We start from the raw sequence: 20,269 nt of genomic DNA on the forward strand, positions 1-20,269 counted from the left end.
GGGAAGAAAATACCGTCATATTTGGCAATTAAGAGAGCACTGGTAAGTTTGGAGGGAGCAGCTTCAGTTGAATGGTGAGGTTAGAAGCCAGATAGCAGAGAACTGAGAAGAAAGGAGGAGAGGAATCAGTTATGGATGGCTTTCTTAAGTTTAGTAAAGAAGGGAAGGTGAGATATAGGACAAGTTAGTGGAGATGGTCAGATCAAGCAAGAACTTTTTAAAGATGAGGTATGCTTGTAGCCAGGAGGAAAGGAGACAGTGGATAGGGAGATACCAAATAGGAGAGAGTGCAAATGACATAGGGGCTTGGAGAAGGGGTTACAGAACCAAGTGTGCATGTGGAGGAGAAAGGCCAACCTCCTTGTGTGAGACAGGCCCAGTGGGAAGAGATCTATGACTGAGGACAGATGAGAAGGGGATTAAGAAGAACTTTGGGGAAATAGCCTCAGTTTTTGTCAGTGAAATATGTGGTGACGCTTGGGATGCTGTCAGAGCCTTGAGGAGAGATGGGAATGTTCAGAATAGCTGCTATAGAGAATGGGATAAGGAATTCAGCTTGGGAGATGTAGAAAGATTGCCTTATGAAATTGAGGGGAATGCCCATCACCTGAGGAATGGCTGAACAAGTTGTGGTATATGCATTTAATGGAACACGTGTGCTATTAGAAATGATGAGCAGGTGGGCTTCAGAAAAACCTAGAAAGACTCATATGAGCTGATGTTGAGTGAAGTGAGCAGAACCAGGGGAATATTGTACATAATAAAAGCAACACTGTTCGATGACCAAGTCTGACTTAGTTCTTCTTAGAAATGCAAGGATCTAAGACAACTCCAAAAGACTCAGGATGAAAAATGCGATCCACATCCAGAGAAAGAACTACAGAGCTTAATGCAGATCGAAGCAGACTATTTGCTCTCTTTATTTCTTTTGTTTCTTCTTTCTTGTGGTTCCTCCCATTGGTTCTAATACTTCTTTACAACATGACTAATGTGAAAATATGTTTAATATGAATGTATATGTAGAGCCTATATCAGACTGCATGCCATCTTGGGGTGGGGGAGAAAAATGTAAAACTCAAAAACTTATGGAAGTGAATGTTGAAAACTAAAAAGTAATTAATTTTTTTTTTAAAAGAAAGATTGCCTTATGGCAGTGAAGGTCCAACTGACATTGTGTAAAAACATAAGTTTGTAGAGGATCTAGTTAGCACAGTTTTGTGATTTTCTTCAACTCTGTTCAGTGGCACATGAGCATGAGGTGGAGGACGATGGGAATGATCCAGAGAATAAACACTGATAGGTAAAAGAGGTTAGGGGCCTGAATATAGAGTTAGAGTTGTGTAGAGTTGAGCTGAGTCACCAAGGGATCAAGACAGGGAAGGAAGGAGAGTGTAGCCAGTGCAGAGGGAAAAAACTAGAAGTGGATGATGATGATAATAGAAGCAAGTTCTCACATAGCGCTTTTCAGTTTGCAAAGGGCTTTTAAAGTATTACCTCATTTTATCCTTCCCAAAGCCTGGGAGATAGGTGCTATTATCATCTCCAGTTTACAGATAAAGAAACTGAGAAGGAAGAGTGAGGGACTTGCCCAAGGTTACACAGCTTGTAGGCGTCTGAGGCCAAATTTGAATTCAGGCCTCCAGACTGGGTCTACTGCACCATCTAGTAGTGAGGATGTAGAACAGGGAGGACAAGATTGTGAGCATATAAAGGAATTCTGGAGTTCACGAACATGGGAACAAGACACCTGGCCCTGTGGAAGGAAGAGTAAGTCACTGGAACTGAACAGATCCAATGGCTGGGAAGTTACAGGGGCACCGGCATGGACAATGAAGGCAGATGCGGAGGAGAGGAATGCTGTGAGCTGAGAGCACTGATCTCCCTGAGAGGGGTTGGTTAAAAAATGGCCACCAGGATCTTGTCTGAGTCATCAATGTGGATTGAAAGAACCTCTATAGAGGAGAAATTGTTGACACCATCAGCGATGATAGCAGAGAGAGAGCCCAGAAGTGACATAGGAACAAGGAGCCTTCAGACTCCTCTACCATGATCAGCCAGTGCTGGAAAGGGTGGCCAGGGAGGCTAGGTCATCAGGAGGGAGCCAGGTCTCAATGACAGCCAAAAGATGGAAGAAGTGGGAGAGGAAAAGTTTTATGGTGAAAGCAAGTTGTTAACTATGGAACAGGCATTCCAGAGGGCACAGTGGAAGGAGAGTCCAGAGGAGAAGAATCAGGACATTGAAGGGTCTACAGTTCATGACATTTGAGAGTCTACTGAAGGAAAGAAGCATTTTTAGCCTGGAGAAGAAAAAACTCAGAGGGGGAGATGAAAGGAAACAAACTGAGGCTGCTCTGCCCCAGCCCTGTGTTTGTCTCTGTATCCTTGGGCCCTGATACTGTGCTTTGTATACAAGTGGCTGAACTGAATCAGAGAAGGTCAGGGAAAAGGTGATAAAGTAACAGCACATGGATCCATCTTTCACGTGGGCAGAGGTTCAGCCACCTCCATGGTTCTGCCTGCTGCAGCAGCCACACCAAAGCTGTACAGAACCCAGAAAGCACTGTTGGCACCAAGAAAGGATGAAAGCAACCCCGTTTTGAGCTATTGCACGGGGGACAGAAGCTAGATTAGAAGCAGTGCCAGATGAGGAAGGGTGTTCAACGTTGCAGAATCTATCCACAGCCATCTTTAGAAACAGAATACACTGGCCTCTGACTGGTGGAGATAAGGAATAGAATAAATTCCCAATGTCCTTCCCTATCCAAGCACCCAATAAGTTTATTTTGGGGAAGGAGCTGGTATTTATCCAATAGGAGACGACTCTCTCTTCCCTCCAAAGAAGAGGCTTCCACCATGGCCAAGAGCATGGAGACTTCTGGAAGCAGCCTTGAAAACCCAGAAAACCCAGGCAGGGCTTTAGGAGAAAAGTCCTGACACTTGGGACAGGGGAGGATTCCTCAGTTGGGGGGAGGAGGTGTATCCTGGAAGCTAGACTCTGAATGGGAATAGGGTTCTCCAGTGATGGTGGTGGCAAAGAGTGTATGTCTCAGAGCAAGATTCTGTGGGATGTAATAGTGGAGATGCCTCAGTGGGGGAGAGGATCCTAAGAGCCAATTTCTATAGGGAAAAGGTCCCAGGTGGCATGGGGGAGGGGGGAGGAGGAGAGAAAGGGTATGTTTGGGAGCCAGGCTCTGCATGGGGTGGAGTCACTGTGTATACAAGGGCAGGTAAAATGATGAAGGAGTCAGCCTGTACAGAGAATGGAGTTTCAGTACCTGAGGGATGCAGGCGCCATACTCTGCACTAAGCAGGATCAACACAGATCGCTTCAGTTTCTCACAGTATTTTTTTTAAGTCATTTTATGCACAAGGAGCTTATTTCTTAAACAAACACTCGTGGTTTTGATTTACACCGAAGACGGCTCCTAAATAATTTATGGCGGGTTAAATTTATTGCAGAGCCCTGGCTGGCTGCAAATTCGAATTGCCAAATAATTAGATTTTAGGGCCAAGCTTATAAATTATCCGTCGATTTGTCCGGACTTGTTTGTCAGCTGCTTTGTGCTCCAGGTCATCTCTGGCATTGGGCTATTTGTGTTTTAATTGTTGATTTGCACTTTGACAGATGAGAGCGGACGCCTCCAACTTTCAGGGGGAGGACGGCAGGGAAATCAGGGCTTGAAAAGGCTTATTTTTTACTCCCTCCCTCTCCCCCCTTTCCATGTCAACCTCAAGGCCATTAAAATAGAAAAGAGCTCGAACACAGACAACTACCCGTGTGTGTGTGTATGTGTGTGTGCGCGCACGTGCACACGTACCATTTACTTTAACTCAACCTGAGTTTTAAGAAAACAGATAATGCTACAAGTCACACATAAAATCCAATGATCACAGTTCTCTGGAAAAATGCACTGCCCGTGGATGCCATGTATGTGTGGAGGTGGAAGGATGGGCCGGAACTCACACTCCGCTAAAGCATGGCCAGTCCTGTGTGGAGTGCTGAGATACTGGCAGCCTCTGCTAAGCAGATCCTTCAGGGCAGAAGCTAGCATCAATGACTTCTGTGGTGCTGCCTGTACACCTACATTTATAATGAAATTTCAGGTACCACAGGGAGGAGGCACAGCCCCCAAGGTGCCACTGAAGCAGGGTGTGGTTATGGCTGCAACCAGTGCCCCCCATGGCAATGGGAGAGGACCAGCCAAATCAAAGAGTAAACTCACCAGACAAGGACATGTCCTTCAACAAGGACATGGGCTCCTTCCTCACTCCTACTTCCCTTCCCCTGTCTCTCCCCAAAGGGAGGGCCCTATATTTGCTTCAAAGAGAAGGCACAGACCAAGAAGGCTCAGCTAGCAAAGAGTCACCAAGAATTCCCTTCCTCTGGGGGGGGGCAGAGGCCACGACCTCAACACACATGATTCACAATGCAATACTCCTAATCAGCCAATTTCCCAACAAAGTGGATTGATATGCCCAGAGGTCAAGTGACTTGCCTAGGGTCATACAGTAAGTGAATGATTTGGTTGCTGAGGTACCAGGGGAGCCCTGAGGGATCCCAAACAACTGTTTCATTAACCAGACAACCAGTGTGCTGCACTGTGGTGTTGGGGGAATGGGGCACAGTGTGGATGCTTTGGCAGCTGACATGCTGCTCCTCCTAGGTAAGTGCTAGGTTCCCAGGAGTGCACAAGAGTAGTGACAGAAGACAGTCACCACAACATCAAGGAACGGGCCATGAGCAAGGCCTCAAGGCAGCAGCAGGGTGGCTTTTCCCAGTGTTTCTGAACCCAGGACCAGATTGGCTCCCATGGCTTCTCTGTGAGGTGAGGAGGGCAAAAACCTGTCCCAGGTCACCCAGGAAGAGTAGGAATCTAGGTCTAGTCTGCAGAAAAGTAGCCTGAGTTCTCAGCATACAACGTCATGAGCTTGTCCCTCATCCAAGCAACAGCCCTCGGACTGCAAACCCTGCCCAGACCGCCTATCACTATGGGATGGCAAAGCCACTCCAGCTGCCCAGTCAGCCAGCTACTCCCTCTCATAGCCCAGCTTCCAAGGGCTAAGGGATGGAAGATTGTAGATCTTACCATGAAGCCTCAAAAAATGAGCACAGGCAGGAAGGCTGGGATGTGAGGGGCAAGCCTGCAGAGAGAGGCCCCATGGCCCAGGGCACTCCATCCAAGGCCCCATCTCCTGGGCATACCTTTCTGCCAAGACTAGTCCCCAGTTCAGCAGTGAGGGATTCTTTGTCTGCCAATGAAGTCTTCCCCAGGCTTCCTGTCTGTCAGACAAAAACCCAGGGCAGACTTGAGAGCTCCTTTCCTGCTCCTCAGGGTGTGATAGCCACAGGCCCAAGTGCCCTGTTTGCCCAGCATCTGAGGCAAGGACAGGTGAGGGCAGACTTAATCTTCCTCAATACTCTTTTCCTGAATTTCTTTTCCTTTAAACCCTTCCCCAGGCTGTGGATGCCCTCATGTGTCACACCCAGTTCTCAATAATCCATGCCCACCACCTGCCCTGGGTGGCTCCTCACAAACCATCAGCCTCTGGCCTCGTGTCACTGAGGCCCCCTCTCAGGCCTCCCTCACCTGCCCAGGCAGGACTTTCCTTAGAATCCACTTTGCCCAGAAAACACCAAGCAAACCCTGCCCTAAAGCCACAACCACCTGGACGGGACATGAGTCCCCAGGCCCAGATACTAAGCAGCTGCCCAGGAAGACTCAGCCTCTTAAGCCCAGGGGAGGTGTTAACCACATTCCCACTCAGCAAACATAGGAGGAAGGAAGAAAGGGACAAGGGAAACAGGGAGGCAGAAGGTGGGGAGGGAGTGAGAGGACAGAGAGGTTGGGGGGCTGAGGGGACAGTGAGGTTGTGGGGTGAAGGGACAGGGAGGCAGGGGGCTGAGGGGACAGGGAGGCAGGGGACTGAGGGGACAGGGAGGCAGGGTCTAGCACACTTTCTTCAGCTCTCTAATGAGCAGGCATGAAACAAGCATAGGACCAAATAGGACCCCAGGGCAGGCCCATGCACCTACAACAGGGTCTTTAAATGCCATTTCACGATCACTGTGCCATTGCCTTATTAGCCTGGATTTCACAGAGCAAACAGGGTCCCCTTGCCCTCACAGGGCTGTCCAGCCACAAGGCATGCCCAGGCTCTGGATTGAAGAGCTAGCCCAGCACTCCAGAAACATCTCCCAAATGACTTTGTCTGATCCTTCCTTTTCCCATTCCATCTTTCTCTCTGGCCTATGACCCCTAACCCTGTTCTTTACCGTCATCGTAACTGCCAATTCTTCAGTTCTTTCCAAAGCCAACCACCCTGCCCTCGCCTCTCACCCCTTCCACATCCCGACCTCTTGGCAAATCAGTTCCCACCACACCAGTCTCTTCTCGAGCCCCTCTATCCTATCACTGATCTTGCCCTGCCAAGCCTCAGTTTGGGATTATTCTCACCACCCACCAATGCCTGTGCTTCTATTTATGTGCTACTAAATGAAGTTGGAGAAAATCATGGAATTGTAGTGACTGAGTGAGTCCCCTACAAACTTAACCTCTGGACCCTCACTGCTGCAAGGTAATCCTTCCACTCTTCCTTGATGGATTTCACTTTTCCAATGCCCACAGTATCTCTTCTAAACCTTTTCCTCAAAGCCCTAACCTCCCATAACACCCCCTCATCTCAATCTCCTAGCTCAGAACCTTGCCTGAAAAAAGTGAGGCCATTTGCCAAAAGCACCCTCTTTTCCCCTCCTCACATGTCTTCTGCCTTCTGCCACCCTTCTCAGGGCCAAGACTCAGCCCTCTACATGCACAAGTAACCCCCTACCATTTCTTCTCTAGCGCCCAACATCCCTATTTCCCATCAGTCTCTCCCTGGCTCCTGGCTGCTTCCCAATTGCACCCTTCCCTGCCAGCTACCTTTCCCCCTCTCTCCTGCCTTTCTTGGCCAGTGCCCTTGAGAAGGCCATCTACCATTGGCCTCCTCTCACCGTCTTCTAAACCCTGTGCATCATCCAAGTGCCAAAGGTAACAGCCTCTTCTCCCCCTCCTCCTTCCCGAGCTCTCTGCAGCCTGACACTGTCCATCATCTTTTTCCCTTGGCACTCTCTTCTTTCCAGCTTTGGTGACCCTGCTCTCACCCAGTTCTCCCATCTGTTGGACCCACCCCATCATCATTCTGATGATACTCGGGTCCCTCCAGCCTTAACCTCTCTGCTGACCCCCAGTATCTCACCCCCACCTGCCCACAGGACATCTCAAACTAGATGTCCAATAGACATCTTACACTGAATTTGGCTAAGACTGAATTCATTCCTCTCCACTCCCAATCCTTCCCCTCCTCTGGACTTCCCTGTTATTGGAGAGGGCACCGCCATCTTCTAGTCATGTGTCACTTTCTCACCCTTCTCCCACATGTCAGTAATCAGGTCCTGTCATTTCTACTTTTGTAACATGCTCACATCCACTCCCTTCTCTCCCCTGACATTGCAGGCCCTTGTCACCTTGTGTCTGCACTATTGCAACAGCTGCTGAGAATGGGGGAGGGGGGGTGTCTCCCTACCTTGAGTTTTTCCCCACTCAAATCCAGCAGGGATACAAAAAACAAAGTGGTTTCTTCCATCAAAATAGGGAAAGGGGAAAATACTGAATTATGTTTTAGCCATGTAAAGTCTGGGATAACTATGATGGAACATACAAGTGGAAATGTCCAACAGGAAGTGGTAACATGAGCCAGGTCCTCAGATGCGAGAGCGGGGCTCCATATCTAGGTGTGGGCAACATCTGCATCGAGATAATAACAGAATCCTTGGCAGCTGAAGGTGTTCAACAACAGGGAGGGTAAGGAGAGAGAAGAGGGCTCTGATCTTAATTAAGTAAGGCACAGCTAAGGAGCCAGCAAGGGAGACTCTTAAGAAGCAGTTATTGATAGGAGGAGCAGCAGAGGAGCAAAGAACCCAGGAGGGGCAGCCGGCTAGCAGCGCCCAGAGCCAACATCTCTCGTCTGCACCTGGAACAGAAGGGGCAAGGCCCAGGAGCAGGATCCTGGTGTTGAGTACAGCCCAAACCTTGAGCACACTTCACTTGTTGTTTCATTCCCCCTCCCACCCCTCCTGGCTATTTTCCTCCTGTAGTTCTGGTCTAGCTGAAGATAAAAGCAGGTTACAACTTGGAGAAAACCAACAGATTCATCCCACTCTCTTGGGTCCACCAGCACCCACCAAACACCCAGGAAGAAGCCCCTATGAGGATGCCACAATCCAAGCCAAAGAAAAAACAAGTTTTCCTGTCCCACCCCAACGGGTGACTGGGTCATCAGAGAGCCAAGGAAGACACTGACTGTCTTTGGGGAGCTAATGGTGACCCTAGAGGAAATGAAGCCTTCCCTGAGCAGACATGCCTGCAAGCCCCCTCACAGAGCTCTCCCGCCCATCAATTCACACTGCTCGTCTAGCAAACAGCGCCAGCTTTAATGCCATAACATATAACCCCTCCACATTAACAGGAAATACGGCATGCGCCAAGGGATCCTGAGTTATCAAGGCTGTGCTGAGCATAACTTTGAATTTCCTGATTTGGGTGCATTTAATCTCCACCAGAATGTTACATTAATGTCAGTTTTGCATTTCATTTCCCAGCTTAAAAGAAGAGTGCCAGGGCCTTCCCTGTGGACACATGGTCAAGCCCAATGATTCCAGGGGGTGCTCAAAGCTTGTGTGCCATGACGGAGAGGGGCCACAAGGCAATCTGTCCTTACTCAGGCCCTCTTTACAGGCCCCAAAGAGACTCCAAAGCAGAACTGGGCAAAGGACATGGGCGGGGGCTGCAGGGCAGGAACAACTAAGGGAAGAGACACAGTTTAATTGGGGCTAGGAGAGGGGCTGGGGTGTGGGGAGGAGAATCTTAAATTTCCTTCAACTTTTCAAAAACACTTTCCTTCCTTCCTCATGGAGAACTGCCAGGATGCCCATGTCTAACATCTGAAATCTCAACTCTGGAATCTTCCAATTGCTTAACTTCTTCACGACACTGCCCCCACCCCTAAAAACAGCATCTGAATGGTTCTCTTTATAAGCAAAAGCAAAAGTCATTTACTGGCATGTTAACTTGAAATGCAGATGGTGTTTCTGCAAACTTTCTTAAGGAAAGAAATCCCCATTGGACCCAGACCAAACATTAGGAAACCTTTGTCCCAGAGGTCATTTTTCTCCAAAGTTACGGACCCTGGAATAGAGGAACAGAGTGGAGACAGCTTTCACAGCAGTTGGGCCAGCAACAAAATCTCAGGGTCAGAGAAGCACCAACCAGGCCAGGCCGGACTACGCCCACCTCCCCCCCACCCCCAACAAAGCCAAGCCCGGACGCTGGCTTCTTCACACATGGCTTCCCTCCAGCTCACACACCAACACTGCTGGGTGAGACCCAGCCCAACCAAAGGCACCGCCAACCGAACCTAACCACTGGATAGGACTGCTATAAACCTCCAGAAACACGCAGAGAAGCTCATTTTCCATCCACTGAGAGTGGAACAAGAGGAGTTTTAGGCTCCGTATTAAGGGGAGCAACACTGCCACCACCACCACACATCTGACTACAAAACAAGCTTGTGCCTATGGATGAATCAGTGGGGGATGTGGGGGAGGGCTGGGAGCTGAGACAGGGCTCTGTCCTCATCAGATCCACTGAGCACCCTCCTCCATCCTTCCTGTTGTCTCTAGGGTTCTTGGAGGATGTGGGAGGGTGGGGGGGGCGGGCAACAAAGTCTGGAGGCCAAAGGAGGTCCCTGCACATCCTGCTCTTCTCCAAGATGGGCCTCAGCGTGCTGAGATCCAGGACCATGAAGATCACCCAATAGGAAAATGAGGTCTCTTTGTGGCTGAACCGTTCCTTCCACCTGCCAAGCCGGGGAGCACATCCTTCTGCCGGAGGCCAGAGGGCACAGGCATGGGACTGAAGAGTCAGCCTCAAGGGCTCTTGGCTCCACTTTCCAGCTGAGTGGGGGATCCCTTCCCACCCTCGTCTTAGACTCACCTTCCTCATCTATCACGCTGGTAAGACCTAGTTCCAAGGGCTGTTGTGGGAACTGCGGCCCCTCCCCAGGCTTAGCTTTGCCGCCAGCACCCCTGCCAAGAACTCAAACTCAGTCAGGTTCCCTGAGTCAGTCAGACCCACCTTCCCAGAGATGCTGAGAAAGACACAAGGTTTATGGGATCCCAGCAAGTGATGGGATCACCTCACTTGGATCTCCTCAGCCCCAACACAATGGTACAGATCTTGGAGGGTCTGCACTGACCCAATACATCTTCTTTCAGCTATTGGTTGATCTAGTCAAGGCTCCTCTCCAGAATCCCAGTACACTATGGGGTCTCTGTGTCTCAAGATTTCCCCCTTACCTCTGCCCCGGTCAGTTTTCTCTTTGTCAAGAGTAACAGGCCAGGAGCTACTCTCCTCTGAGCTCTTAGAAGCAAGAGGTGAGACACCGAGAGACCCCTGACTCATAGCTTTTGCTGGCAGGGCCTCCTTCTGAACCAGACTGGTTTCCTTGGAGAGTCCAAGAGAGCTGGCCCCAGGGAAAGATGGCCACACCCAGAAGAGGGTGTCTCCATAAAGAAAGATGGCCCATAGTGAGAGCCAGTATCTGCACAGCTTTGAGGAAGCTACCCTCAGCAACAGCACAAAGGGTTCCTTGCACCTGTGGTGAGGCTGAGCTGGAAAGGCCCTGAAAGTCACCTCAGTCCAACACCCTTACAGAATCCACCTGGCATTACATGGCTAGCAAGTAACTAAGACAGAATTTGGGTCCTAACCTAGAACTCCTTTCAAAGCCTCCACTGGCCTATACACATCGCCTGCACTGCTTCTGATTCTTCCTTCTATGGCCAAGCAGATCTGGGTCCATCCCTCCTCCACAGGACACACTCTTTCAATGCTTGAAGACAGCTCCCATGCCCTCCCTGAGCCCCTCTAGGCTAACCTTCCCCTAGATCCTTTCCGTACTCCACATTCACATGGAATTCATTCAACAAACATCCCAGAGTGGTTCCTCTCCTAGCAGAGACCTGGGACAGAAGGGGATGGGGAAGGCCGCTGCTCTAGTCTGGGGGTGTCCAGCAGGGGGTCTCACACACAAGCCCTGCTGCTCAGGGAGCTGACCAGCCATGGACAGAGCAGGCCCAGAAGCAGTCCTTCCCCTCTAATGCAGTCATTTCTCATTGAGATGAGGACATGTGAAAGACGCTCAAGGAGAAAAACATGGGCTTTTTACAGCCATACGGTAGAGGTGACTTCAAGAGGGGCTGAGCTTGGACCTAAGACATTTAATCAGACAGTTCCCGGCCTTGTCAAAGCTTGGGACCCCAGCATGCTTTCAGTCTACCACCTTCGCAGGCCCCAAGGACCAGGCCAAGGCCAGAAGGGCTCTGTGGCACATTCACAGATCAGCTCACAAGTGGAAGGACAGCTACACTTCAGGCCCCAAGACCTTCATTTTACAGATGAAACCATGCAGGGCTTAAGCACTCGCTGCGTGCAGGCCTCAAGCAATCACCATCCTATCTGCAGGGATGAAGCATATTGAGAAAAATACATGCAAACTAAACACAAGGTGATGGTGGGTGAGGAGGAGAGGAGGGAGGCCTCAGATAGGAGGTGGTACCTCGCTGAGCTTGGAAGGAAATGAGAGATTTTAAGAGGCCAAGGTGGTGGTCAGGAGGGAAGGCATTTCAGGCATGAGGCACGGCCTGTGCAGCTGTGTGGATGGTCCCATAACTGAACAGCAAGACCAGTCTGGCTGGATTCAAATGAGTCTCGAGGGTCAGTGAAGCCCAAGCTCACACAGAGGGTTTGGGCTCAGGCTGCACAAGGACATAACCCAGGTGGGAATCTGGTTTTCTTGACTGCAAATCTGTTACAAGGATTTTACTTCTCTGCCAATGGGGAAGGGGGAGAGAAAATCAAGTTTTGTTCATTAAAAACAATACAATTTATTTCTATAAATGTATGATAAGGCTAGAGAGGCACATCGGAGTCAGGGTGCAAAGGGTAGACGGAGGAGTGTTTTATATGTGGTAGAATGGAAAAGAATCATGACAGGAGGCATTACTACAGTCCTTTCAGGTGTGCAAAGGGTTTTTCAAATGCTATCTCATCTGATCCTCATGACAATCCCAAGAGGCAAGAGCTATTATGATCTCCATTTTGCAGTTGAGGAAACTGAGGCAGGCAATGGTGAAGTGCCTGGTCTGAGGCCACACAGCTTGAACTCTGGTCCTCCTGACTCCCAATGCCCTATGGCACCACCAGCTGCTTCACAACAGGCTCTTCCCGTGCCCTGCTGGCTCCATGCAGAAGGCTCTCCTCACTCCTGGAATCCCTCTCCCTTGGTCTTGGGCCCTTCTTGGCCTGCCACACCTTGCCAGGGCTGTTCTTGGCCCTTTGTTCTCCTGGGCAGGAGGTACCACCCAGTGCACCTCAAAAACAGCATCTCAACAGATTCCCTTGTCCAGGAACTGTCTCGACTCTTGCCCCGATTCCTTCAGTCACCCCAGGGCATGCCCAGGAGCCAATCAGCTCTGAGTCAGGATGTCCAGCCCTGACCCGATCTGTTATCCTTCTTTCAGAGTATCTCCCTAGCTCACCTATGCCATCCTGCCACCTGCCCCTAAGGGGACCTGAGTGCTTCTAATCCTACCATAGCCCCTGAACTGGGCCAGAAGTGAGGGCCCTCACTGCTCGGCAGCACCAGGCTTCCTCGCTTATTCAAACCCCAGCCATCTTTCCAAGCCTTGCCTGAGTCTCGCTGCCTTCCCCAAAAGCTTGCCATACTAATCAATACAGCAAGGTCAAGCTGCCAGCCATCACCATGGCCCTCCTGTGCACTCAGTAGGACCACTCCACCCAGTTAATCATGCCACCCCATTCCATGTCCTCCACTTGTCCCCTCTGCTGCTGGACCAGGAGGCACCCTGGCCCCCATTGTATGGTGCTTCTCACTGCCACACCTAGATGAGGTCAGAACCACAACAGTCTCAGAAAAGACTCAAGAAGGAAAGCACAAAGCCTGGCCCCATATCTTCCATAAGCATCAAGTGCAGACATCACGCACACACTTGGGACACACAAGCAATTCCAGAACCCTGGAGCTTGAGGTCCCTCTGAGGGGACTGTCTGGTCCCCTCCCCACACCTGAATGAAAATTCTGTCTCAAGTCTCCCCAACAATCTCAAAGTCCTCCCAATATTGCCACAGCAGCTCTCAGGGAATGGGAGTCTCTCTTTACCATCTCTGCCCCCAATCACCACCCATCCCCAGCCTTACCCTGGCTCTAGCCTCTGGGACCAAGCAGAATTAATCTAGTCTCCCTTTACACACTTCTCACATCATAAGCTCAGAGGTTTGCAGCTGGAAGGGACCTCAGAGGTCATTTGGCCCAAGCCCCTCATTGTACTGGTGAACCAACTGATAGAGAAGCACCTACTATGTGCCAGACACTATGATCCTCACAACAACCCTGCAAAGTAAGTGTTATTATTGCCCCATTTTACACTTAAGGAAACTGAGGCAAACAAAAGCTATGGGACTTGCCCAGGGTCATACAGCAAATAAGTGTCCGAGTTTGGATCTGTACTCAGGTCCTCCTGACTTCAGGCCCCATGTTCTATGAACTATGGCACGCCCACCTAGCTCCAAATAGGACTGGAAAATAAGGGGCCAGGTATGTTGTAGGAGGCTCCTAATTCTGGTCTGGGGGGTGCTACATGCCCTCTGAGGTCCTTTCAAAGTCTAGAGATTCCGTGATTTTAACTGCCCCAAGAATCCCAGAAAAGTCAGTGCTTTCCTCTGGCCAGTCAATCTCCCCCCTGCCCCCCATATCCCCACACCCAGTGAGTATTCCCCAGGGGCTGGAAAGCACCCAGGACTAACAGAAAGAAGCTTGTCTGAGGAGGGGCAGACATCTCACACAGGGCCTCTGGCAGTGCCCATCCCCACCCCTGCCCCTACTCCCATTGGCCTTCCCCAGGTCTAACAGAAGGAAGCTTGTCAGAGGAGGGGTGGCCACACCCCTCAGGGACCCTGGCAGCGCCCACCCCCGTCCCACTCTTGAGGCCCCTAGCAGTCACCTGAGGATGGATCTGTGGCTTGTCACAGGTAGCCTCGAAGTCCAGCACTAAGAAGTAGTGGTACCTCTGCGGAGGGATGGCCGCCATGGCCGCCATGGCCACCCCGAAGCCGTGAGTCGCCAGCGTCTTGCCGGAGATGGAGCTGAGCTCCGGGACGAAGAAGAGGAGAAAGAGGAGGAGGAGGAGGAGAGCCCAGTACTATCCTCGCCTTCCACAGCGAGTCTGGAGAGAGCCTCACTGTCCCAGGACGGCCAAATGCTGCTACCATTGAACACCCAGAAGTCTGGAGGGAGGAGGGGACAAAAGACACGCCGTTACTCTCCCCCTACCACCAGCAGGAGGCTTCCTGAGGCCCACCGACCCTCCCTGGGGCACCAGCCCACACACAGTTGCCCAGGGCTGTGATCTGAAAGAACCATGGGCTCCTTAGCCGGGTCCCAGGCAGGGTCACCCCAAAGCACCAATAAAAAAATGAGACTCTGAGGGCTCCTCCCTGCCATGGAACCCTGAGAACACACACACCTGACCAGCTCAGGCAGCCACAGACCCAACAGTCAAGAAGTGAGACAACCAGGTAACTGGTCAGTAAGTCATCATGTTTCCTACACACCCACCACATACCAGGTACTGTCCAAAGTCAGTCCCTGCCCTCAAAGAGCTTGCCAAGAGTCTAACTGGGAGGGCTAATATGCAAATAACCAGGTACAGATATGATCAACGTAAATGGAAAGCAATCTCTGAGGGACCAGAAAAGTCTTCCTGCCAAAGTAGGACTGGAGCAGAGTCCTGAAAGGGGCTGAGAGATAGGAGAGGAAGGAGAGCATCTGGGGAACAGGGGGTAGCCTGGGAGTAGGCACAGAGATGGGGGATGGAGTGGCATACACAGAACAGCAAGACCAGCATGGCTGGATTTGATCATATGTGGGGGCGGGGGGAGAGGAAAGCATATGATGAAGGACCAGGCTGGGAAGGGCTTGAAAGGACTCATGGAAGGGTTTATAAGTGACCGTGGCAATGAGAGAGAGCCACCTCCACCTCTCCAGACATTCCCCACACAGGGCCCGGCCATCCTCCACACACCAAGGTGACCTGTGCAGTAGAGTTGGGGGCAAAGGTATCCCCAATCTGCTTCACTGCTAGACAAAAATATGTCCATTTCAGGGCTACCATCTGCCTCAGGTTGGGGAACTCACGGCAGTGAGCCTGGGGATCACAAACTTGGGCTGCCTTGGCTACTGCAGCAAAGGCCTGATGGGCCAGATTTTGTTCACCCAGCTGGGCCAGTAAATGCAACAAGACTAATGTTCTAATCCAATCATCTAAGGGTCCAAACGCCAAGAAATAGGAATTTCCACTGCTCAGAGAGTCAGTTTCCCCCTCTAAGTTCCCACAGAGCTATTGCTCCAAGGAAAAAAGCAAAGAGACCCTGGAAGCCAGGTGTTCTGTTCCCAGCAGCCTCTGCTGTGCCAGGACCCTCACTGTTCCTCCTTTCTACCCCCAGATTTACATTTCCCTTTAACTAGATCAGCAGCCTGGAGCACGGAGCCTCCTAAGTTAGGCACATATGGGGCTCCAGCTGGATGGACAGCTTCATGCTGTCGGGGTCATCCAGTCAGCAAATACAGACATAGTCACAGAACCACTGATCTACCAACCACCCCTGTCAAGGTGGGCACTAGGGGGAGGCAATGCTAAGGTAGAAGGGCACCCACAGGATAAGAATGAGGGAGACAGGGGATAGATCTTCTGGGAGTCTGCTGAGGCAGGCAGGGCAGCATGGCTCAGGACACAGAAAAGGCCAGTCCTTAGAGCCAAAGACCTTCCTGCCATGCTTGGGCCAGTCAATGCTGATAATCTTCCAGTCCAGTTTGGAGGCCTGTTTCCCTCTGTGAAATGGGTATTCAATGCAATCTGATCAGCATCACCCCAGTCCCACCTGAGGAGGGTTATTTTACAACCTTTTCAAGTAATAGCAAAAGAAACCTATAAAAATGCAGCTGTTGGGCTCAGAGCTGGCTCACATTTCCCTGGGACTTGGCCACAGTCCTGAGACACTAGTGCCCCTCTCCCCCAGGGCTATTTCCCAACATCCACAGCATCAGCACAGCCCCCCTCCTCCCCTGGACAATCAGGCACTACATGAGTGTCTGCAGACAAGCCCACAGAATCCCCAAAGCCACCCTGCATCTCATGCAATCCAACCCAAACCAAAAAAGGAATGCCCCATTACAACAAATCCAGCAAATGGTCATGCAGCTTCTGTTTGCAGACCTGTGGCGATGGGGAGAGCACTATTGTTTCTCCTGGAGCAGTCTGAGTCACTGTGGGACAACTCTCATGGTTAGGAAGGTCTTCCTCCCAACCAACCTCAGTTTGCTCATCTGCACCCTCCTCACACAGCCCCCTCCTCTCCGGGACCTTGCTCTGCAACTCATCCTTCCTCCACATGCCAATAGTGAATGCAAGCTGAGGTCTGTCCCAAAAACCTCTGGACTCCCAAACTGGGGAAATGGGATCACAAGAGCAGATAGATGATGTCTGCTCTTCAGGCCTCACTGAAGGCGCTGTGACTACATCCCTTCCAAGGAAAGCACCAGGGCAATGACTTGGGGAAGAGTGAAAGCTTTCCCACCTCTCCCACAGCCTGGCTTACAGCCCAGGAGCCCAGGGGCAGTGCCAGGCCTTGGGCACCTACAGAGTCAGGCAAGTAAACAAGCAATCCTTACGTGCTGGGCACTGTGGTAAGGCTTGGAGTACAAAAGAAGGCAAAAACAGCCCCTGCCCTCAAGGAGCTTCCAGTATGATGGGGAGTCAAAATATAAGCATCTACGTACAAACAAGACAGAAACAGAGCAAGCTGGAGATCAGAGCAAGTAGGGTGAGGCTTCGTGCAAAAGGTAGATTTTAGGTGAGTGTAGAACAGAAGCCAGAGAAATGAGGAGGCAGTAATGAGGAGGGAGGATGGGAGTCAGGAAACAGTTGAGGGTCAAGGAGCATCGGGGAGGTCATGAGGAGGCCTGGTCATGACAGAGGATTTTCTACTGGCTCTGAAGGGTGACAGGAGGCCCTGGAATTGATTAACTGGAGGGGGATGTGGTTAGAGCTGCACTTTGGAAGGAACAAGCTGACATTTTGGAGATTGGACTGGAGTGGGGAGAGACAAGTCAAGGGAACTAACCAAAAGGCTATCACAACAGTGAAGGGGTGATGTTAGAGGGCCCAGACCAAGACACAGGAAGAGTTTGAGAGAGGAAGCACCTGAGAGTGAGGAGGGAAGGATAATGTCCAATTAAGAGCCAGGGCAACTGAGCGAGGGAAGATCAGGAGGTCGGGTTTGGACGTGGAGAATTTGAGATGTTTGTGGGACATCCAGTTCAAGGTGTCTGAGAGACTATTGGATACGAAACTGGTGATCAGGAGAGAGGTGAGAACTGCATGGAGAGATCTGAGAACTGTCAGCAGAGATGGTAATAGAATCCACAGACCTGCTGAAATCACCAGGGGAGCAGTTCTTGAGGGAGAAGCAAAGAGGACCAAAGCCAGACCCTTGGAGAAAAGACTCCTAAGGAATGCTCACAGTTAGCTAGCCAGAAAAAGAAACATAGAGGTGTCAGACAGGCAGGAGAAAGACCAGGGGAAAGAGAAGGGAGCAGAAAGAAGAGGGTGATCCACAAGGAACGCCAAAGGCTGCAGAAAGGTCAAGGACTGGTTTGACAACTAAGAGTTCACTGGTAACTTTGGAGGGGGCTCTTTCATTTGAATGGAAGGCTGGAGATCAGACTGTCGAGAGCCAAGACTAGAGAGGAAAGGCAGTGGAGGCACTAACTGCAACAAGTTTAGCCATGAAAGGGAAGAGATACAGGAAAACATAGAGTGGGGATGGATGGATCAAGTCAGAGTTCTTATACTGTGTGGAGTAACTTGCCCAAGGTCATGCTAGCAGTAAATAGCAGAGGCAGGATAGGAACTCAGGTCTTCTCACAATAAATCCTGTGTACTCTCCACTGCCCAATGTTCCCTCTGCAGGAACAGCCCAGTTTGGGAAGGAAAGTCCAAATGGCCAAATGAATGACACAGACGAGCTCTGCACCAGGCTGCACAGGGCCAAAGGGCTCTTCAAATGAGGTGGAACAAACCATGAGTGGGCACCTAGAAAAGAGACAGGGGCAGAGAACCTGAGGACCTGCCCTAAAGAAACCTGAGCCAGGGAGCTTCCAGCATAGTCCCCTCCTTGGGTACCAAAGATCCAATTGGATCTGGTCACCCTTCTAGGAAGCAAAAGGGGCGGGAGAGGTTAGGGAAAAAGATGAGCCAAGGCCCAGTCCTTCGTGGCACAAACAGATCTGGAGCAAGAATGGGACCTGTCCCCACGGCACCCATCGAGGGTTCATCTGTGCACAGTATTTACACAGCCAAGAGAAATGGCTGTTCCAAAGCCCTGAGTGTGTATCAGGTAAATAACACATGTGCCAAAACACACACTTAATGAGGTAAATAATATGCCTTTATAAAAAGACTCAATCTGTATTTACCTGAGAGACCAAGGAAACAAGGCGTCCCCGGACTAGAGCAGACCCACAGAGGGGTCAGACAAAGCCCTGCATCTTGGGTAAACAGACATTTCATTGCATTCCATTAGACAGAGTGGCTGGCAGGGGAGGAGGCAAGGAAAGGAAGGAGGAGGCAAGGGAAGAAAAGAGAAGTATGGGGGAGAGGGGGAGAAGACTAAGAAACAGAAGGATGTGAAGTGGGACAAGGAGAATTACGAAGCAGCTTCCCTCCCCCAAATCATCCACCTAGAGTTGTTGGGGGCTATTCATTTACACCTCACTCTCCCCACGGACTCAGGAATTCATCATGGCCAGAGATACGTCCATTCCAGGGAAACTCAAGAGACCCAAACCTGGCTCTAAGGCAGCAGCCTCAAAGCCAAGGTTCATGGTCCAGGCCTGCCTGCAGACTCCCTCCCAGCATACTCACCTCACCCACACAGGGCCTCTGCCCTACACCACAGGACCTACCCAAGAAGATGCTAGGAGCACTAAGAATAGATAGGGAAAGCCCCTCACAGACCACAGGACACTGTGAATTGTGATCATCAACCTGAGAAGCCCTTCTTGACCCCATTAGGGCTCCTGCTGTAAAAATTCCAATGTCAGAGCTGAATAGGACTTCAGGAAATACCTGGGTGGGGGAAGGGGTGACTTAGCCAAGGTCACACATTCAGTCGATGGCAGAACTACAGAAGCAGGATAGGCCCTTAAGTCAGAGCCCTGCCCGTTTTACAGATGAAGTAAAAATCACAGAAATCATTTATAGTGATTTGCTCCTCTGCAGAATCTTTATTAGAACCCAAACTCCATGGGCCTCTCATTAATGTCTAAAACTGAACTCACTCTCTATGCCTCTCAAATCTTCCCTTTTACCCAACTTTCCAGCACCAACATCTTCCCAGTCACTCAGGCTGGCCACCTAGGGGTCATCTCTCTTACCCCTTTAACTCCTCAGATACCGTTACCATCCTGGGTCAGGCCCATGTAAACTATTGCAATAACCTGCTGGTGGCTCTGCCTGCCAACCTTCACTTCCATAATCCTCCAGAGCAACCTCAATGATCTTCTGTATATGTGAAACAATTTTAAGTCCTAGAGGTACCTCCCCCAGCCCACCACCCAGTACTAGAAAAATAAAATCACATCTTTTTCCCTTTGGTGATCCCACAAAAGCCCGGCCAGCTAAACATGTCAACCAAGACACTGAGCAGAGAATGATCTAGCACCCAAAACACTGAAGTCGGGGTTGCCTCCCTTCCTGCCTCCCTCCTTGCCCAGGGCCACAGAGTCTCTCAGAGCCTCCAGCTCTGTCAGATCAAACCATCACAGAGCTGGAATAGACATCAGATGCATCTGGATCCAAACTGTATCTGAGCAGACATCCATCCTCCTCCTCAAGCCCTCAGAAGAGAACCCATTAGAAAGCTTTGCCTTATAACATCCAACAATCTCAAGCCTCAGTCACCTTCTCTGCAGCCTCCCCTCATGCTCCTCTAGGGCCAAGCAGACCAAGGATAATCCTTCCTCCAAAGACCTGAAGCCAGCTGCAGCAGTGTGTCTTCTTTAGTAAACATCTCCAATTCCTTCAGCCTGTGTT

At 50.6% G+C, this 20,269-nt stretch overlaps 1 protein-coding gene across 3 annotated transcripts in view; it reads right to left on the reverse strand.

Annotated features, from left to right (window-relative positions):
- ERI3 (ERI1 exoribonuclease family member 3) overlaps positions 1-20,269 on the reverse strand; it is a 180,393-nt gene that overhangs the window by 142,504 nt on the left and 17,620 nt on the right. For 2 of the 3 annotated variants that reach the window (XM_072649184.1, XM_072649187.1), the window contains exon 2: positions 14,120-14,402. The exons of the other annotated variant lie outside the window; for it this stretch is intronic. In XM_072649184.1, coding sequence (XP_072505285.1) covers positions 14,120-14,215 — 96 coding nt within the window. In that variant the 5' untranslated portion in view covers positions 14,216-14,402. The remainder of the gene's footprint in view (positions 1-14,119; positions 14,403-20,269) is intronic. 3 annotated transcript variants of the gene reach the window in all.

This window comes from Notamacropus eugenii, chromosome 2 (genome assembly GCF_028372415.1).
Source record: "Notamacropus eugenii isolate mMacEug1 chromosome 2, mMacEug1.pri_v2, whole genome shotgun sequence".
Taxonomy (NCBI): Eukaryota; Metazoa; Chordata; class Mammalia; order Diprotodontia; family Macropodidae; genus Notamacropus; species Notamacropus eugenii.